General features: G+C 36.3%; 1 protein-coding gene across 1 annotated transcript in view; it reads left to right on the plus strand.

Annotated features, from left to right (window-relative positions):
• The window catches only part of MAN2A1 (mannosidase alpha class 2A member 1), a 112,429-nt gene that overhangs the window by 69,105 nt on the left and 27,049 nt on the right, over window positions 1–16,275 (plus strand). The window contains exons 13-16 of the mRNA XM_082075491.1: window positions 5,930–6,095; window positions 7,714–7,944; window positions 8,057–8,179; window positions 14,807–14,921. Of these exons, the coding sequence (XP_081931617.1) occupies window positions 5,930–6,095; window positions 7,714–7,944; window positions 8,057–8,179; window positions 14,807–14,921 (635 nt within the window). The remainder of the gene's footprint in view (window positions 1–5,929; window positions 6,096–7,713; window positions 7,945–8,056; window positions 8,180–14,806; window positions 14,922–16,275) is intronic.

The raw sequence follows: 16,275 nt of genomic DNA on the forward strand, positions 1-16,275 counted from the left end.
ATTCATTATTTTCCTCTCCCTTTCACTCCCCCCACCTTTGACGTTTCAGGAGAACTTACATGCTTAGATTCTTTTTTGTTCTTCAGTGGAAGACTGTTGACATAGTATATGATTTGTTTTTGTGGCTTGTATCTTTTCTCAATTTTGGATATACTTGTAGCAGTTTTGGTTTTTTTTCACCACCTAGCTGGTTTTTGGCTTAGCCTCTGTAATAGAAGAGGGAAAGAGACTAACCATCTTCATAGGTGCTGTTCATGTAACTTGTGTGTTGAACTTCTGCATATGTGCCCAGAGAACTGGTTCTAATGAGCTACAATGGGGAATGCTCTTATCTCTCTGCAAAGGGTCATCAGAGAGTTTCTAGTAAAACTGATCAGTCTGAGATCAAGTGCCTCAGGGAACTGGTTCTCAAAGCAAACTTGAATAAATGTGTTCCACTGAGCAATGAAAGCTGTTGTCCTAAACTACTGTGAGTCCAAGTGCCTTGAAGAGGTGCTTTTCTGAATAATTCTTTGTCATGGATGATCCTCTAATATTTACTAGTAATGAGTTCTGGTTTCTCACATTAGTTGAATGCATAATTTGTGAAGACAGCATTGAATGAACTTTAAAAGAAAATTATAATTGTGTTGTAGGCGTTACCAGTACATGTGTGTATGTATCTCCATATATGTATGCCCAAATGTTTATGCACATCAGTGAAGCTAAATGAGCAGTGGTCTGAAATACTGTAACTTTTCATTTTAAGAAACAAAATTTGGAATAGTGTTCTTCTAGGAGAGAGATATTTAAGTTGTTAGTGATCTGAATTTGCTTTATTTGTATTTTGCCCACTGGTTTAAATACTTTCTTGATAACTCCATAAAGAAATTACTTGAAATAAGAATGGGGAATGGCTTTTTTTAGCTCTGGCTGAAAATGTTTCACAGTAAGTTAAATCTTTACTATAGGAAAGACCAGTCAAAATATTCTTTGACACTTGAATGTATGTGTTTGATAGAAGGGGTATTAATAGCATGTGGTAGGCTATATAGGCAAAAAGACCATGCTTGTATGAATAAAATATACTCATTCTGGGTTTCAGAGACACAGAAAAGTGTGGGGTAAAAAAATTCTAGGTATATCTTTCCAAAACTGACTGAAAAACAAGTGGCAGGATCTGCTTTTCTAAAACCACAAATATTTGCACATTGGAGATGCGTCCAGTTTAGGATTAAAAGCTCAAATCTGCACCTGTATCTCATTTTTTGAGGGGCTGAGACCTGTTTACTCCTGCTCCTAGTGCACAGATGGAATATGTGGTCTTTTTGTGAGTAAATTTGCCATGGTTTTATCTGTAGAAAGTTATATGATTTCCTTTTGTTTCAATACTGTGTATATTAAAATAGTTTCAGAATTCCTTAATATCTTGAATATGCAAAAGAAATGATGGCTGACACTTGGCCGTAATGGTGTTTCTAAACTAAAATATTTTGGGTAATATTTTAAATCTGAATTTTACAAGTAGGCATTAAAACCCCTGTTGTGGTTTAACCTGAGCTACCAATACAACCATGATAGCTACTCGCACATTCCCTCCCCCATCCCCCTAATAAGGGAGAGAATCAAAAGGGAATGGAGAAACTTGGATTGAGATAAACACAGTTTAATAAAATAACAAAATACTAATACACTACTAGTAGATATATATATATTATTTATATATATATTATATATATATATAAAATATATAAAATAGAAATAAAAGATATTCAAGGCAATTCCCAATGAACTCTGTCCACACCAAGCAGCCAGTACCAGGAAGCCACACACGGTCCCAACAGCTGATCCCAAAAGAGAAAAAAAAAAAAAAAAAAAAAAAAAAGGAAAAAGGCAGAAAAACCGAGCGGCCTCTGCAAAATGGCAAAAAGCCAAACTAAATGTCCCGACTGAAACTCCCCTGACTGCAACCCAGATAGCGAGAGCAGAAGAGAGAAAAAAGTGTAAGGCCCAAATCTCCTTATATCTAAAACGTGATACTAATGGGATGGAATACTCTTATTGATCAGTCTGGATGTCAGTCAAGCTCTGCCCCATCCATGCCCCCCTTCCTCGATGCCTCACACCTTTGGGCAGAGCGCTCAGAATGTCCTTGGCTCTCAGACCAGAGCAATTAAAAACACTGACAGTGTCCCAGGTTATCATCTTCTTGTTTTCAAACTATGTCCAAATAATGACTGTGCTAGCTATAAAAAAGAAAGGTTTCTAACTCCATGGAGAAAGTTAACCCATTTTCAGTCAAACCAGCACAACCCCTCATCCTTTATTTGGACAAAAGATGTGAGGTTTTGTAGTTTTTTTGATGGTGTTGCCAAAGACCAGTGATCTGAATAATGAAAGGAAACTAATTGCTTGCTGCTTCTGAAAGACAGTAATATTCATGTTTTTGCCTTAATATCTGGAATAGAGAACCTTTAAATGTTGTCAAGTAGCTTCTCTGTGCAATGTAACAACAGCAGTTGTATTCTACATTTGTGGAGGACTTCTTTTGTAATGATACAGCTTAGGCTCTTCTGTTTCATATAGAAGTCTAAATAGAGGTAGTGGGATGTTATTTAAGGGTGGGAGCTGAATGATACTTCAGAAGTAATGTGATCTAATTACATTAATCAGTGCTTTTGTATATGCGCAAGAATTATATCTTACTGAGTATAAATGCCTAAGTCCTGCTGAAATAAAATTCGAAAACAAAATAGTAGCATCTGGGCAAAATTCTTGTATTTCGAATGCTTAAAAACTGCCCTGTCTTTACTAGCTTAATTCGACTGCCTTCTTACTCAGCATACACATAATGTACTTATAATAAATTGATTCAAGGTGGAAAGCATATGTACCTTGGTACAACAAGAGCTTTGTTTTATCCAAACGTAAAATAGATAGATAGATAGATAGATATAGTCTACAGAAATATAATGAAAATACGGCAGTTCCTCAGGTCTTTTATCATGGGTAAATTTGTCATGCAGCTAATTAAGATTGTGAAACATGTTTATATCAACAGGAAATGAACAAAGTTTCTGGAAATATTTTTACATTAATATGTCATTTGTTTGGCAGAAGATTGAAATTTAATGAGGATGTGTAGCATTACTAGAAATGAATGGTATGCATAAGCTAACATTTTATTTAGAGGCATAAGAATTGAGGAATTCCACTTTACAGAAAAAAATAAAGGATTTTTGTAATATTCTGTTGATGAGAATGGTGATTTGTTCTGAGCTTTGGTATTGGATCATCTCTTAGATCTGTATTGTTTCTGAGACTGTTCTTACACTTCTTTCACAGTATATGAGAAGTTTTTAAAGTATTTCACTTTTTTTTTTCTTCCTACTTTTTAAGGAGTCTACACAGAGAGCAGTGTTGGTTTAGTTTGGTTTTACCTTGCAATTGTTGCCAAAAAATTACATTAACATTTTAATTAAAATCTTATCCAAAATAAGACATCTTCAGTTAAGCAGAGGTGTAAAATCACCTATTGAAGTCCAGAGGAGGTTCTTGCAAAGCCTTCCTCAAGTTCTTAAAGACTCTGAAAGCTGTCCAAGAATATGATTAACGATTGTGTTGGTTAGTAACCTAGGAGTCTTGAACATGAAACAGGGCAAAAAGAGCATCCTAAAGTGCTTTTTGTTGTGCTACAAGGCAATTTAACCATAGTTAGATGCACAAATATGCAAGGAAAATAGTAGTTATGAACCAAAGTTGTGACTTCAGCACAGGAATTTTCATCTAGGGAGTGAAAGGAAAAATAGTTTTTATGGAAAGATCTTTTATTTTTTTTAATGGCAGGTAATGCAAAGATTCTGATAGAAAAAGCTAATATAGCGTCCGATTTTACGTTATTCAACTAGTGAGAAGTTGGAGTTGACCTTTCCTAGTGATTGTGAGGTAATAGGGTAGTGGTGAAGGGCTATGAAATTGAACAGCCTAATTTTGATACAGAAAAAAGAGGGAGCCAATGACAGATAAGGGAACAGTGGTAGCTTCGCTAGGATTCACAAGGATTCTGAGTATGCATAGAGCAAAGCTGCATTTGTTAAAATTAAACTAATGTTGCAAAAAAGAATCAAAATATGGGATGGAAAGGAAGTAGGTGAGATTTTTTCAGTAGTATGGAGAAGAAGGAATAATTTTTGTGTTTTATCTGTGTTGCTTTCGTAGTTTAGTGGTGGATTAACTTAGTCTCTCTGATTTTACACTGGAATTGTGTAAAGTCTTCTCCCTCAGAATAAAGGAGGAGTTAAATTTGTACTTCCTTAGTAACTCTAAGCAGTTTATTGCTGCCTCTCAGCTGTGAAATTTTGCTGTTTCATTATTTCCAAAGTATCATCTCAGCACTTCTGTCTGCTGCCAGCCAGACTTTATGGTGTCAAGGCGACCTCACTCTCCCCTGGCATGTGTGTGAAAGAGGGCTACTACCCTCAGTCTGTTTAGAGCTGATGTTGGAAAAGAGAAGAGTTTAAAGGGTTTAGCTATGCATTAGCTATGTCAGTAACTTGTTAGCAGAAGTGCCAGCCTAGTGAATAATGGAGAGCAGAGCATCTAAATTTATCGGTAAGGAACCTGGAAGACTTACAGTCAGAATGTGAGATTATTGAAAGAGGTTCAAGCTACAGGTGACATGTAAGTTAAAGACCCAAGTGACAGAATGAGATTTCTAGTTTGGGTGAAAGGAGACAATTCTAGATGAAGTGATTTCATCTGTGAAGGTGGTGATTGAATTTGAAGGCTAAGATGTGAAAGGAAAAGAAAGAAAACCACTGACAAAACCCTCAGGAATCTTCATAGAGAACAGCAGAGAATGAGGATAATCTACTTTGAAGAAAAGCTGAAGGAGTGATTTCATAAGTAAGAAGTGGATGTCATAAAAACTGGTGCAGGATATTTCATGAAGAAGTAAACTATGTTTTACTGTGGGAAGGGTCAGGGAGGTTGCAGATAGAATATTGGTTCTGCTGTGTGTCTGAGAAGTTATTAGGAATTTTGGCAAGAACATTTTTCATTGTTAAAGGCAATTTTTTTAAAGGACGAAATGAACAGAGGGAAACTTCAGGGAGCAGTTGTAAATAGTGAATGCTTTGAGCTTGGCATTGAAAAGACAAGAAGTACAATGATAGTCCTACAGATACATAAGGCACAAATGTTCTAGTGTAATTCTATTTTTCTATACCTTAAAATATACAAACCTCTGAAAAAAAAAAAGTATGTGTATATATAGGCTAATAAAGTTACTGTATTCAGTTTCAGGGTTAATTTTTTTCAGTTAGTAACACAATCTGTGTTCAAATGGAAGAACAGACATAAGGTTACGTTAAAACTATTTATTCCATATGTACATTATAAAAAGATGTCTATGTATATGCAGGCAGTTACCATAGGCAATTTTTGTAAATTATAATTTAAAAAATTGTGAACTTTCCCTTATAGCAGAGAGAAACCAGTTGCTTTAAAGAGTATCTGATAAATACATGCATAGCAGGTTTTGTTCATTACTTCATTGTTTCTAAATTATGTTAAAGGAAAAGCAACTGTGCATAAGAATTTAATAGCTTGGCCTGAAAGATACATTTTAAATGCCTTTAAATGTCTCGACTCTGATAGCAACTGTTAATAACAGTACTTCAGGAGCTAAGATGGCAAACTGATATATTTTTATTGTAACGTATTTTCAAAATAGCTTGGAAAATAATAGCGTTAAGAAAAGATCTGCCAACAATCGATGTTAAATATCCGTTGTTTCCCAGTTATGTTTTGCATATTTATTTGTTGTGGTATGTACTATTGTTCTAACTTTGTTTTAATGCTTTGTTTGTAAAATTTATGTGCAATAATATTAAACCTGAAGGAGGAATCTTACTTGCCAAAAGATAATTTGGCTAATATGTTTTTGCAGGTATCTTTTGATATATAATCCTACGGAACAAGAGCGATTTTCAGTTGTTTCAGTCAATGTGAATTCACCCAGAGTTAAATTATTATCTCCTTTGGGAAGAGCTGTTGTTGTCCAGATCAGTGCTATTTGGGATGGAGCAACTACAGTATCACATGAAGCATATCAGGTATGCTACTCTTAAGTAAAAAGCATTGAGGTCTTTTTTTGACAGATGTAGCTTCACAGTTAGAAAAAAACAGAAAGTGTACTTCAAATATTGGCAATTCTGTCTTCTACAGATAATGCCATTAATTCAGTCATTTTAAGGAAAAAACACCTTGTATATTTAGCATGAATGTTTCTTAAATTGATAAGTTATTAAACTTTTGTGATATGGTGTATGCAACATTTAAAAGTTCAGTTTCAGCTGCATGAATACAAAATACTGGGTATGTGTCTTTTCCCCTACCTTTCTAAAACAGTTTCGTCCTTCAAGTGATAATCTATACACACAGTCACAGTCTGTATGTGCTCAAGCACTCCAAGCTGGACGATTTTATTAGTGTAATGGCTTAAGTAGTTAGATTCTGATTTTTTTTTTATTATTTTTGTGTGTGTGTGTGTGTGTGTCTTCCAGATATTGAGGCTAGGTAGTAATCTCTATTACTCTTCTACTCAGGCTAGACAGGTGACTTTGAGTCCACATCTTGTTTTTGGTTTTAAACAAAGTTTCTGCAAATTTTTGAATCATATGTCATTATAGAACATTGTCCTCGATGATCACACATCAGAAACTGTATTTTGTTAAATTCTTAGTGATATAATATTACTGTATTATTGTAATAGTACTGTGTCACTTTCGGGCTGAAATTCTTAGTCTGATTGCTTGTGACTTGGCAGCTAAGTTGAACTTGTTTTGTGATAATGTTCCTGTGAAGATAATTCAATAAGTGTCTTCAATTGTCCTTCAGTTGTGGATTAACCCTAGTAAGCAGCTCAGCCCTACACAGCCAGTTGCTTACTTTCCCCAGTGAGATGGGGGAGAGAACTGGAAGGGTAACAGTGAGAAAATTCAGTGATTGAAATAAATACAGTTTAATAGGTAAAGAAAAAGCCATGTATGCAAGCAAAGCAGAACAAGGGATTCATTCACCACTTCCCATGGACCTGCAGGTGTTCAGCCATCTCCAGGGCAGCAGCAGCGCTCCATCACATGTAACTGTTACTTAGGAAGACAAACACCATCGCTACCTAAGTCCCATCTTCCTCCTTCTCCCAGCTTTTGTTGCTGAGCACAATGCCATATGGTCTGTAGTATCTCTTTGGCCGTTTGTGGTTGGCTGTCCCAGCTGTGTCCCCTCCCAGGAGGCAGAGCAATATCAAGTCCTATTAAAATGTATTTTGCTGGCTTATGCCAGGTGGAATAAATCTGTTGGCTGTTGTCAAGGATTTAATGTACTAGCTGCATATATTCTGGAAGTAATGGAGGGCAATGAAGGGGATGCCCTAAAAAACATGATTTATCTAATTCATAAAGTGCTTCTCAATAGCTACTTTGTCAACTTCTTGTGCACCCCCATCCTCCTTGCTGCTGTGGCAGCATGAGAAGCAGAGAAGGCTCTGATGCTGCATAAGCAGTGCTCAGTGATAGCTGAAACATCTTTGTGTTGTCCACATAGTTTCTATGAAAACATAACACAACTTGAGCTACTATGAAGTAAAAGGAGTTACTGTGAGCATAAATTTAGTATAAAAAGTTGATACTTTGATATTTTTAATAATGGCTTCTTCTTTGCTCCCAACAGGTCTCTTTCGTGGCGCATCTACCACCTCTGGGACTTGCAGTTTACCAGCTTTTGGAAGTTGAGAATTCAGAAGCAGTTTTAGCAGACTATAATATATACATGAGGAATAGTAGGCAGGAGAAGCCAGACAGACTATTCAAGATAAAAGAAATGCAGAATTCTATGGATAATATAATATTAGAAAATTCCTACATGAAACTGTGGTTTTCTGGAATGTCTGGATTACTGGAGGTGTGTTGCATTATATTTCAGAACACTATGTTTTACTTTTTCAAGAACTTCTGTTCTTATTTGTGGAAACCCAAATGTGTCAACTATTTCAAACATGATCCTTTGTCCTTAGAAAATAAATACCAAAGAAGATGGTAAAAATCATCCAATGAAGGTGGAGTTTGCTTGGTATGGAACTACAAGTAACCGGGATAAAAGTGGAGCTTATCTCTTCTTACCTGATGGAGATGCCAAGGTAAGTCTTCCATTTGTAAAGAGATTCTAATCTTGAAGTGAAGCATTCTGCAAAGACAGATTGGAAGAGCTAGTATTCTCCAACCCTGAAATACGGTTATGTGGCTAAAAATAATGACATCTGTTATTGAAATGATTGGCAGGACTTCATACTTCATAACCCTAGATTTGGGTAAAAACACAGCTTTACTGTGAAAGTTTAAAAATATACAGAATATTTAAGATACGCTTTGCAAGAAATCCAGTGAGATGTGAACATTTGCTATCAGTAAAATAAGTTCACTTTCACTTCCTGTGGTGATTGTATAGGACATACTGATTCATTTCTGCATTTCTTCACTTTTCTGATTCTTCAGATTTCTTTACTGTGAATGAGCAGCTTCCAGTTCAGAGTGTAGTACTTTTTTAGCTGATATTAGCATATGTAGTTTAATATAGTAATTAAGATACTGAGTCCCAAGTGATGAATATAATGACGGAGTAGCAAGCAACTATTCTGATTTGTTATACTTGTCTAGGGTTATCAGTATTTTTAGCTACATAATTATTGGAGGGCAACAGCATACTCCTATTAATTTTCAAATTGGAAATTCAGAAAGGACAGTGTTCTTACACTGACTTAATTATAATGCAGAATCTACTGTACAACTTTGGAAACTGGAGAAGTGGTATTTCAGAAAGGAAATGGTGAAATAATGAACACTTTAAAGAAGTTAGTTAGTTTGCAGAATATTTCTTCTGCCCAGTTTCTCCTGGGAAAACTTAAGTTGCTTCCATAAAGCAAGCTTGGAGTTTGATGTTTACCAGTTCAGGAAATAGGCAAGAGTAATCATTCTGGTTTTTGTTGTTGTTATATGTGTGGATCAGTCTGAAAGTAGACAGAACAGTTTCCTTTCCTTTTAGTATTCTGTCCTAGAAACACATATTTTCATATCTGTGAGTTGGCAGTTTTAAACCTTTTAGTGTATTTAGTCTTCTAATTGTTTGTGTGATTTACGTTCAACAGGGTTCACTCATTCTTAATGATTCTGTCCCTGCTGTCTCTGAAGTGTCGAAGTAGCTCAGTGGCAGCCTTGAGTCAGGACACCAGTGTGAAGTCCAGGACAGTAACACAGAGCAGATGCTTCACGCTGCAGCTCTGGAGATGAGGCAGTGCTCCTATTGTGTCTTTGTAGTTTTTGCAAAACAGAACAAAAGCAAGGTACCAGTGAAAAAGACAGGCAGTATCTTAATTTTTTAAAATGTCTGTGCTGCTTAACTTACTGACAATGTTACCAAGGTTTGAAAGGAAGGGACTACCTTGGACCTCACAACAAATGTAAACAAAAGCATCCTGCCTATGCAGGCAAAACATGTTTGTATCTCTGGTGATTTTGTGAAGGATGGCCAACTCTGTAAACTTGTTAGATCTGGGGAAGGGGCAAATCAGTATTCAATAAACTTTGAAATGGTTAGATGTCTGTATTTTCTTCCCTGTATTCAAGATGAGCTAGAATGTGATGATCTACTTACAAGCCTGCTCAGTATCGATAAGGAATAGAAAAACACAGTTTTTTTTCCCAAGGAGTCAGATGCTGAAGTGTTTGGGGGATCAATGTGAGTGGTTCATTTTCTTGTTTTACAAATAAATTTTTCAGAATCAAAGTGGATTTCTTTGATAGACCCAGACTGGGAAGCTGTGATTCTCCCTCAGGCAGCTGTGTCTATGCACATGTGTGTATGAGTTGCTGTATGTACTTATGTACTAACAGAATACACAAGAAGATATACTGCACATTTTTTTTTGTCCCACAGGATCTCTAGTGCTAGAGCTTTTCTCCTTTTTTTCCTCTTCACACTTTATCTCCATGGTTGGACTTCCTTTACTGATGATGATCTCTGACTTGCATAGCTGCAGAGGCTGCTACTAGCTTCAAAAAACTGTTTTTGAGACAGGTCCTTTTTTAATATGTCAGGGTTACCTCTTGCTTCTACTTCTCATAGAAGAACACATATCTGAGTTGTCTAAATGCCTGGCCTTCAAAACTAAGCAAAATATAATGGTATCTTTCTGCATTTTTATAAATGAGCTTGGGGTGTTCCACTGCCCAAAAGGAGAGAGACTATCCATTTAGAGTATCCTGCTGGATCTGTCTTCAGATCTGGCCTCTCAAAAGGGTAGAGGACCTTCATTCAAGCATAGCAGCCTTATTTTCAATGCTTGTCCTGTTTTTGCATGCCTGATAGCAAAAAAAGACAAGTACGCAAGCACCACTACCTGGCAGGTACTCAAAATACTCAAGAATCAGTCTCTGTTCTTTCCTTGGTGCTATGTATTTTCCTCAGACATTGTGTCTGTCATCTAAAGATCTGCCCCCATATTAGGGGAGGTTGGTTTTGGAGACAAAAGTATTAAAATGACAACCATCTTCTTCTGCCAAGTAATTCTTAAAACTCAGTGCTCCAGAGCTCAAAGTATTTGATTTTTATTCCCCACCACCCCAACGCAGTATAATCTCAAACCTTTCAAATGAAGGGTAGTCTGCTATTGAGAGGCAACTTTTCCTGTAGGCTTTGTCTTATGTTCTTTTTCTAAAATCTCAGGCATATCAAGAGCAATTCAGACAGTGTTGGAAAGCTTTCCTCTAGGCATAGTTTATTTGACTTCCACACCAATAGTGCACTGCACTGCCAGAAATTTCTAGGCCACGCTAAGATAGTTTGTATTGCTTCACTTGACTACAGGGGAAAGGCTTACTGCCCATGCCTCATGCCTTCAGGCTGCAATATGCCATGCCAGCTTCTATGCAGGGCAGTAAACCTTTAAGTGAAGGCATGTCTCCAGTTGTCTCCACCCCCTGGCACTTAGGCATCCCATTTGATGCCAAGTATTTTAAGATATCATAGGGAGCTATGGGATATTATTTTGCTCCAAGTATTCTCTCTTAAAATTTCTAGCTCACTTCTCTCGCCACTCTGTCCTTCAAGGCAAGGTTGTCGTATTTCTCTTGAATAAGAGTACTGAAAAACAGTTTCTGGACCCTTTGACCCATAGTTCTGTTATCCTCTTTCTGAAAATACTGCTTTCCAGGCTAAACAAAACCTACAACAGCAGGCTACTTAATCTTGTACAACAGAACTCATTCCAGTGGAGCTGAGTGGAACAGATTTTACAGTAGTCACATTCATTTTAACTGTTTAGAAGTGTAGTCTTGGGACTACCAGTGGGTATTAGACCCAGATATTTTTATTCCTAGTTTAGTGTCTGAGTAATCATAGAACCCTTCACTCTGGAAGGTCATTTAATCCAATCTCCCTCTCAGAGTAAACACTGAATTTAGACCAGGGGTTTGTCCAGTCAGTTTTGCAAATAGCTCTATCATTGTTTTTTCCTTCCACTTAGAAACGAAAGTGGTTTCTGTCTGAGTAGTAGGAGGCCCGTTTCTGCATTTTGGTCAGACTTCCACATCAAAAGTATCTTTATATTTCAGATCCAGGACCATGATCATTTCACAGGGCTCTATGCATCTCTCCAAGGATCTTTACAGTGATGCTATAATAATTTCATGTTCAATGCATGAAGATGTTTTGGTGCTTAAAAGCCTGATTCAGTGAAATGTTTTCAGCATGGCAAACCTGGTCAGTTGTCTGTTTATAGGTTCTGAACTTTGTATGTCTCCTGATGACTATCAAGAAATCACTTTCTAAGATTTTTGTTTTTCTAGGCACTAAATATGGATTAAGAGGCTTCCCTGTTCTCTCAGTACATTTTTCTTCTTGCTTTTTCTCATTTGCCCAACAATTGGGAAGCAACAGACATCCTTGAGAACTTGAGTATACATCATAGCTCTGCTCTTGGTGTCAGAAAGAACTTGTCTAACCCCTAAAGCCACATGAGAGCATGTGCCTTTATGACTCTCTTTACTCATGTGTAACTTTTCGCTGCAGTGTGTCTGAACTAAAGGCCTGCAAACTGGTTTTGGTACATTTCTCTCTTTTTTAAAAAATAATAATTAATTTCAGACAATATTTGCAAAATGGCAGTTCCTTTTCTTTCCTATCACCTTTTCTTTCCATATAGTTCAGAAGGGTAATTATGATTCCCTTTATCTTCAGCTGGGAGCTGATCAGGCTACATATGGAGCTTGGAGACTGAGTGTGTAAACTTGGTGTTTGTGGCAATATCCCAGAATCTGAGAGCTGTTAAATGCATCTTATTTCAGCTTTCTACTTGTGTAGGAACAATGTATTTTGGTACTTGTCAATGTCACAATCATGTTTCATACTAACAAGCTTGATGGAACAGTGTTCCTTCCAAGGATTTTTTTTTTTACTATTTAAAAAAATTACTTCAAGTAATTTTTAATAAGAGTACAACCTTTTGCATTCCTTTGTCACCCATCCAGCATCTCTCCATTTTGCTGGTTTGATCCTGGATAGCTCCAGTGAGAGCCTTACTGAGGAATGTTCTTACAAACAACAGAAATAAGCCCATAAGATATGTTACTTTGCTAACAGAATGTATTTGATAGGCGGATGTTTGTGTGAGTAGTATTCTCCTAAGTAGTAATTAGTGAGGGTATTTGCTTGGCCTGAAGACCCCAGGTATCTCAGTTAATTTTCTGAGAGTTTCTTTAGCTGCTGTTTCAGTCCTTCATTGCTAACTTGAAGCTCTTCATGTTGCCCTGCAGGTAGGATTTTGAAGGGTTTGATTATTGCACCTTCCTGTCAGTAATCCAGTTTGTCTGTGGGATGGTAATCTAAACATACTTCTAGGAGCATGTAGTCACCAGGTTAAATGAGTTTGTCTTCTCTAGCTGTGTGTGATAGATAAGCAGATAGCAAGGTCTCCTGCCAGAAAAAAGGGGGAGATTCAGTCTGCATTTACTGATCTTGGCAGTTTTTTGTGGTGATAAAAGAACCAAAAGCCAGCTCAAATTCTAACCTAAGATGTGGTCTTCAAGTTTCCTTTATCCCAGATGGTTATTTCATCTGGCTTCTGTGCCCTCCTAATACTATGCTGCTCCTGGATTTGTCAGCTAGGAAATAGGTTTTGCTTAGTAACTCTTGTCTGTCTTGATAAGATGAGACCCCTTGGAAGTATGCCATCATTATTTCATGTCAATTGTTAAGAAGTCAAAAAGACTCTTTACTCACTTGGGTTTTATACTGATTAACAGGATAAAATGTTGCTGTGATGATCTGTGGAAAAAACCCCTCTCTCCCTAAAACAACCAGTCTTACTGAAGTGTAAGCAACTATGATTCCTGTACCAAACTCCTGTACAAAGTACTCCCATAGTTGATAGCTGCAGAGTAGCCTCTTGGAGCTCTGGCCAAGCTTTTATTAAATGATGTTCTGTCTGAAGTTTTAAGAATAAATATGTAAATAGAAAGGCAAGCTTTTAGTCTTTAGAAGTTGCAGTTTATTCTTTTATACAATACTTCTTGAAATATTCTCTGTCAATATACATATAGTTATTTGCTCAAAGATGAACAGATGATATGTACCGGTACTTGTTCTCTGACATGTTTTGCCTCTGTGTATGTAATCTTGATTCCGTCTCTTCCTCAAGATGTGTTTGGTCTTTGGTTTCCTTGCTTGAGAAGAAAGAGCATGTTCTGTCCTTGTTACGACATTGGTACATACAGGAGGAGGACAGCCACACTCTGAGAGCTTTCTGCTTAGATCCCTCTGAATAACATGTTTTCCTAGTATTTTGTTTGTTTTTTTTGAGTTAAGTCTTTATTATTGCTGTTACTTTGTAGTAGTAGTAGTAGTAGTAGTAGTAGGTGTTATATTTTCATTTTTGGCTTTCAACACACTTAATATCTAACCTGTTTTTACCTTTGTAGCCATCCATGTATTTCTATATAGTGTACACAGTTCAGTTTGGGATCAGCTGTTTTAAAAAAGTCATTTGCTTAGCCAAGACTCAAAATACTGTAACTACGTGGACAAATAATTTTCTTCATCTCTTTGGTTTGCATGTGGATAGGTGAAACTTCTGCCAGTCTTTGAGAGACATTAATAAGAAACCATTGTCCCTCTGGAGGTTTGTTAATGGTTCCCAGCTCTAGCTTGCATTCCAGGGGGCTCTCCTGGCAACTGTAGCTGCTTGTGATGAAGAAAAAGCTTCCTCTTTCATTTTCAAAAGGATATGCAAACTGATCCACAAGACAGTGAAGAGGCAGCTTTCCCCATGCAGTTTGTACCACTGATACAGCAAACTGTGAGCAAACCAAACAGACAGTCAAACCATTTGCCACAGATTATGTAACTACAGTGTCTGATTACTGGTTAGCAAGTATAATTTTGATAGCAGAAAAGCTCCATCCAGATCTTTGCAGTATTAATACATTACTCTGTTTAACTGTAGCCCTTGTATCCATTAATCCTCATAAAATACCTGTGAGATATGTAGTGAAGGTTATCTTAGTTTTAGCTAAAGGAAAAGTGAGGCTTTGAAGAAAAGTTTCTGAATTTCAGATTAGGAGTAATTTTTTAATTACCAGTTTTTAGACTAGACTTAGAGAACAGTTTAAAAACTTAAGGTACTATTTAATATTTATTAAGTACTTTGATTTATTTACACTCTTTTATGCAAAACATTTAAAATAATTATTAACTTTCTATTTTCTTTTTGTAGCCTTATATTTTTACAGATCCACCTACCATAAGAGTTGCTCATGGAAGACTTTTCTCAGAAGTTGTATGTTTTTTCCAACACGTGACACATACCATGAGACTGTATAAAGTCCAGGGTAAGAGTTGTGAAATTCTGTCTCTCTCAGCAGTTATTTTTCATCACTATAGTCTTGGATCTTACCTGTATATTTAATGTTTGAATGCACTTCTGAACTAGTACAGAATTTGTCAGACTAAAGTATTTACCAGGTCCAGTGCACCATGATCCCTTTCTGAACATCATGCTGGTCATTAAGCTGACATGCTTAAACTTAACAGATTTACTGGAGGTACCTCTCATTATTAGGAAATGTTATAGTATAAATTACCTACAAGGGGATCCTGAACTTTACTTGATCATCTGAATGCTGTAGGTAGCTGTAAATTACAAAAATGAGAAGAAAAATTTTAGAAATATCTTGGAGATTATGTAAAAACGTATTTTCTTTCATAGCCTCAAACTTATTTGAGGTACAACAATATCTTCTCTGAAGTCATAAAGAATGTAAGGTTATTTGGGTAGTGGTATTAATAGTGAAGTCTGGTTTACTCCACAACTATAGGCATACTTTAGTTATTGTGAGCTTCCTCTTTACGTCCTTTCACTGATGGAAGAGCTTGTGATGGAACAGGCTGTGTCTGTTAAGAGGCACCAGCACTGAACACGGGCTTATTGACTCTTAGGATGTAAATTCATATCAGTTTTCCTTGCTTTTCCTTCAGTATGGCTTTCATTTTTTATTTCGCTACTGTTCACTACTGATTTCCAAGAAAATTTGGGTAAAACAGTAACTTTGGAAACTCTGTACTCTTCCAAACTTGATGATTAAATTGGCCAGTGAAAAATGTAAAAGAGGGAGGAAATCATGGTGCAATTGCATAAAATTGTTTTCCCATAGAAACTTGACTTAAAATGCTTGATTGTATCTTTTTGTAATTGAAGTAGGTAACATAGATTTTCAGTTGTTCATCTATTTGTATTTCAAAAAAGTTATAGTAAATACAGCAACATTGGCGATAGTTTTCAGCACTTGAAGGAATTTAAACATGTTTGTGTCAGCATTACTTTTACTGTAGGTGTCAAGATTGTTTTCATGGTTTTTAAAATTTTCTCACATTGAATTATTTTTTAAACACCTTCAAAAACAAATAATGGAGCTATAAATATTTTGAAAGTCTTCCTTGATATTTTCTGTATTCCTTTTAGGTTTAAAAAATAATACTGCCAACAATACCTACTTTACAGTTGCACAGAACTGATCTTTTTGATTTTTTTTTTTATTATTTTTTTTTTAGTTGTAGTTTTTTTTTCTTTAGAACTACAATGGATTTGGATGCCAAATTTTTTTATGTAAGTGTATGCTTCAAAGTTTGAAGTTGCTAGTTTTTCCCATCTGCCATACAGTGATCAGAATTCCATTGCCAGCTCAT

This window comes from Streptopelia decaocto (genome assembly GCF_964273445.1).
Source record: "Streptopelia decaocto genome assembly, chromosome: Z".
Lineage (NCBI taxonomy): Eukaryota > Metazoa > Chordata > Aves > Columbiformes > Columbidae > Streptopelia > Streptopelia decaocto.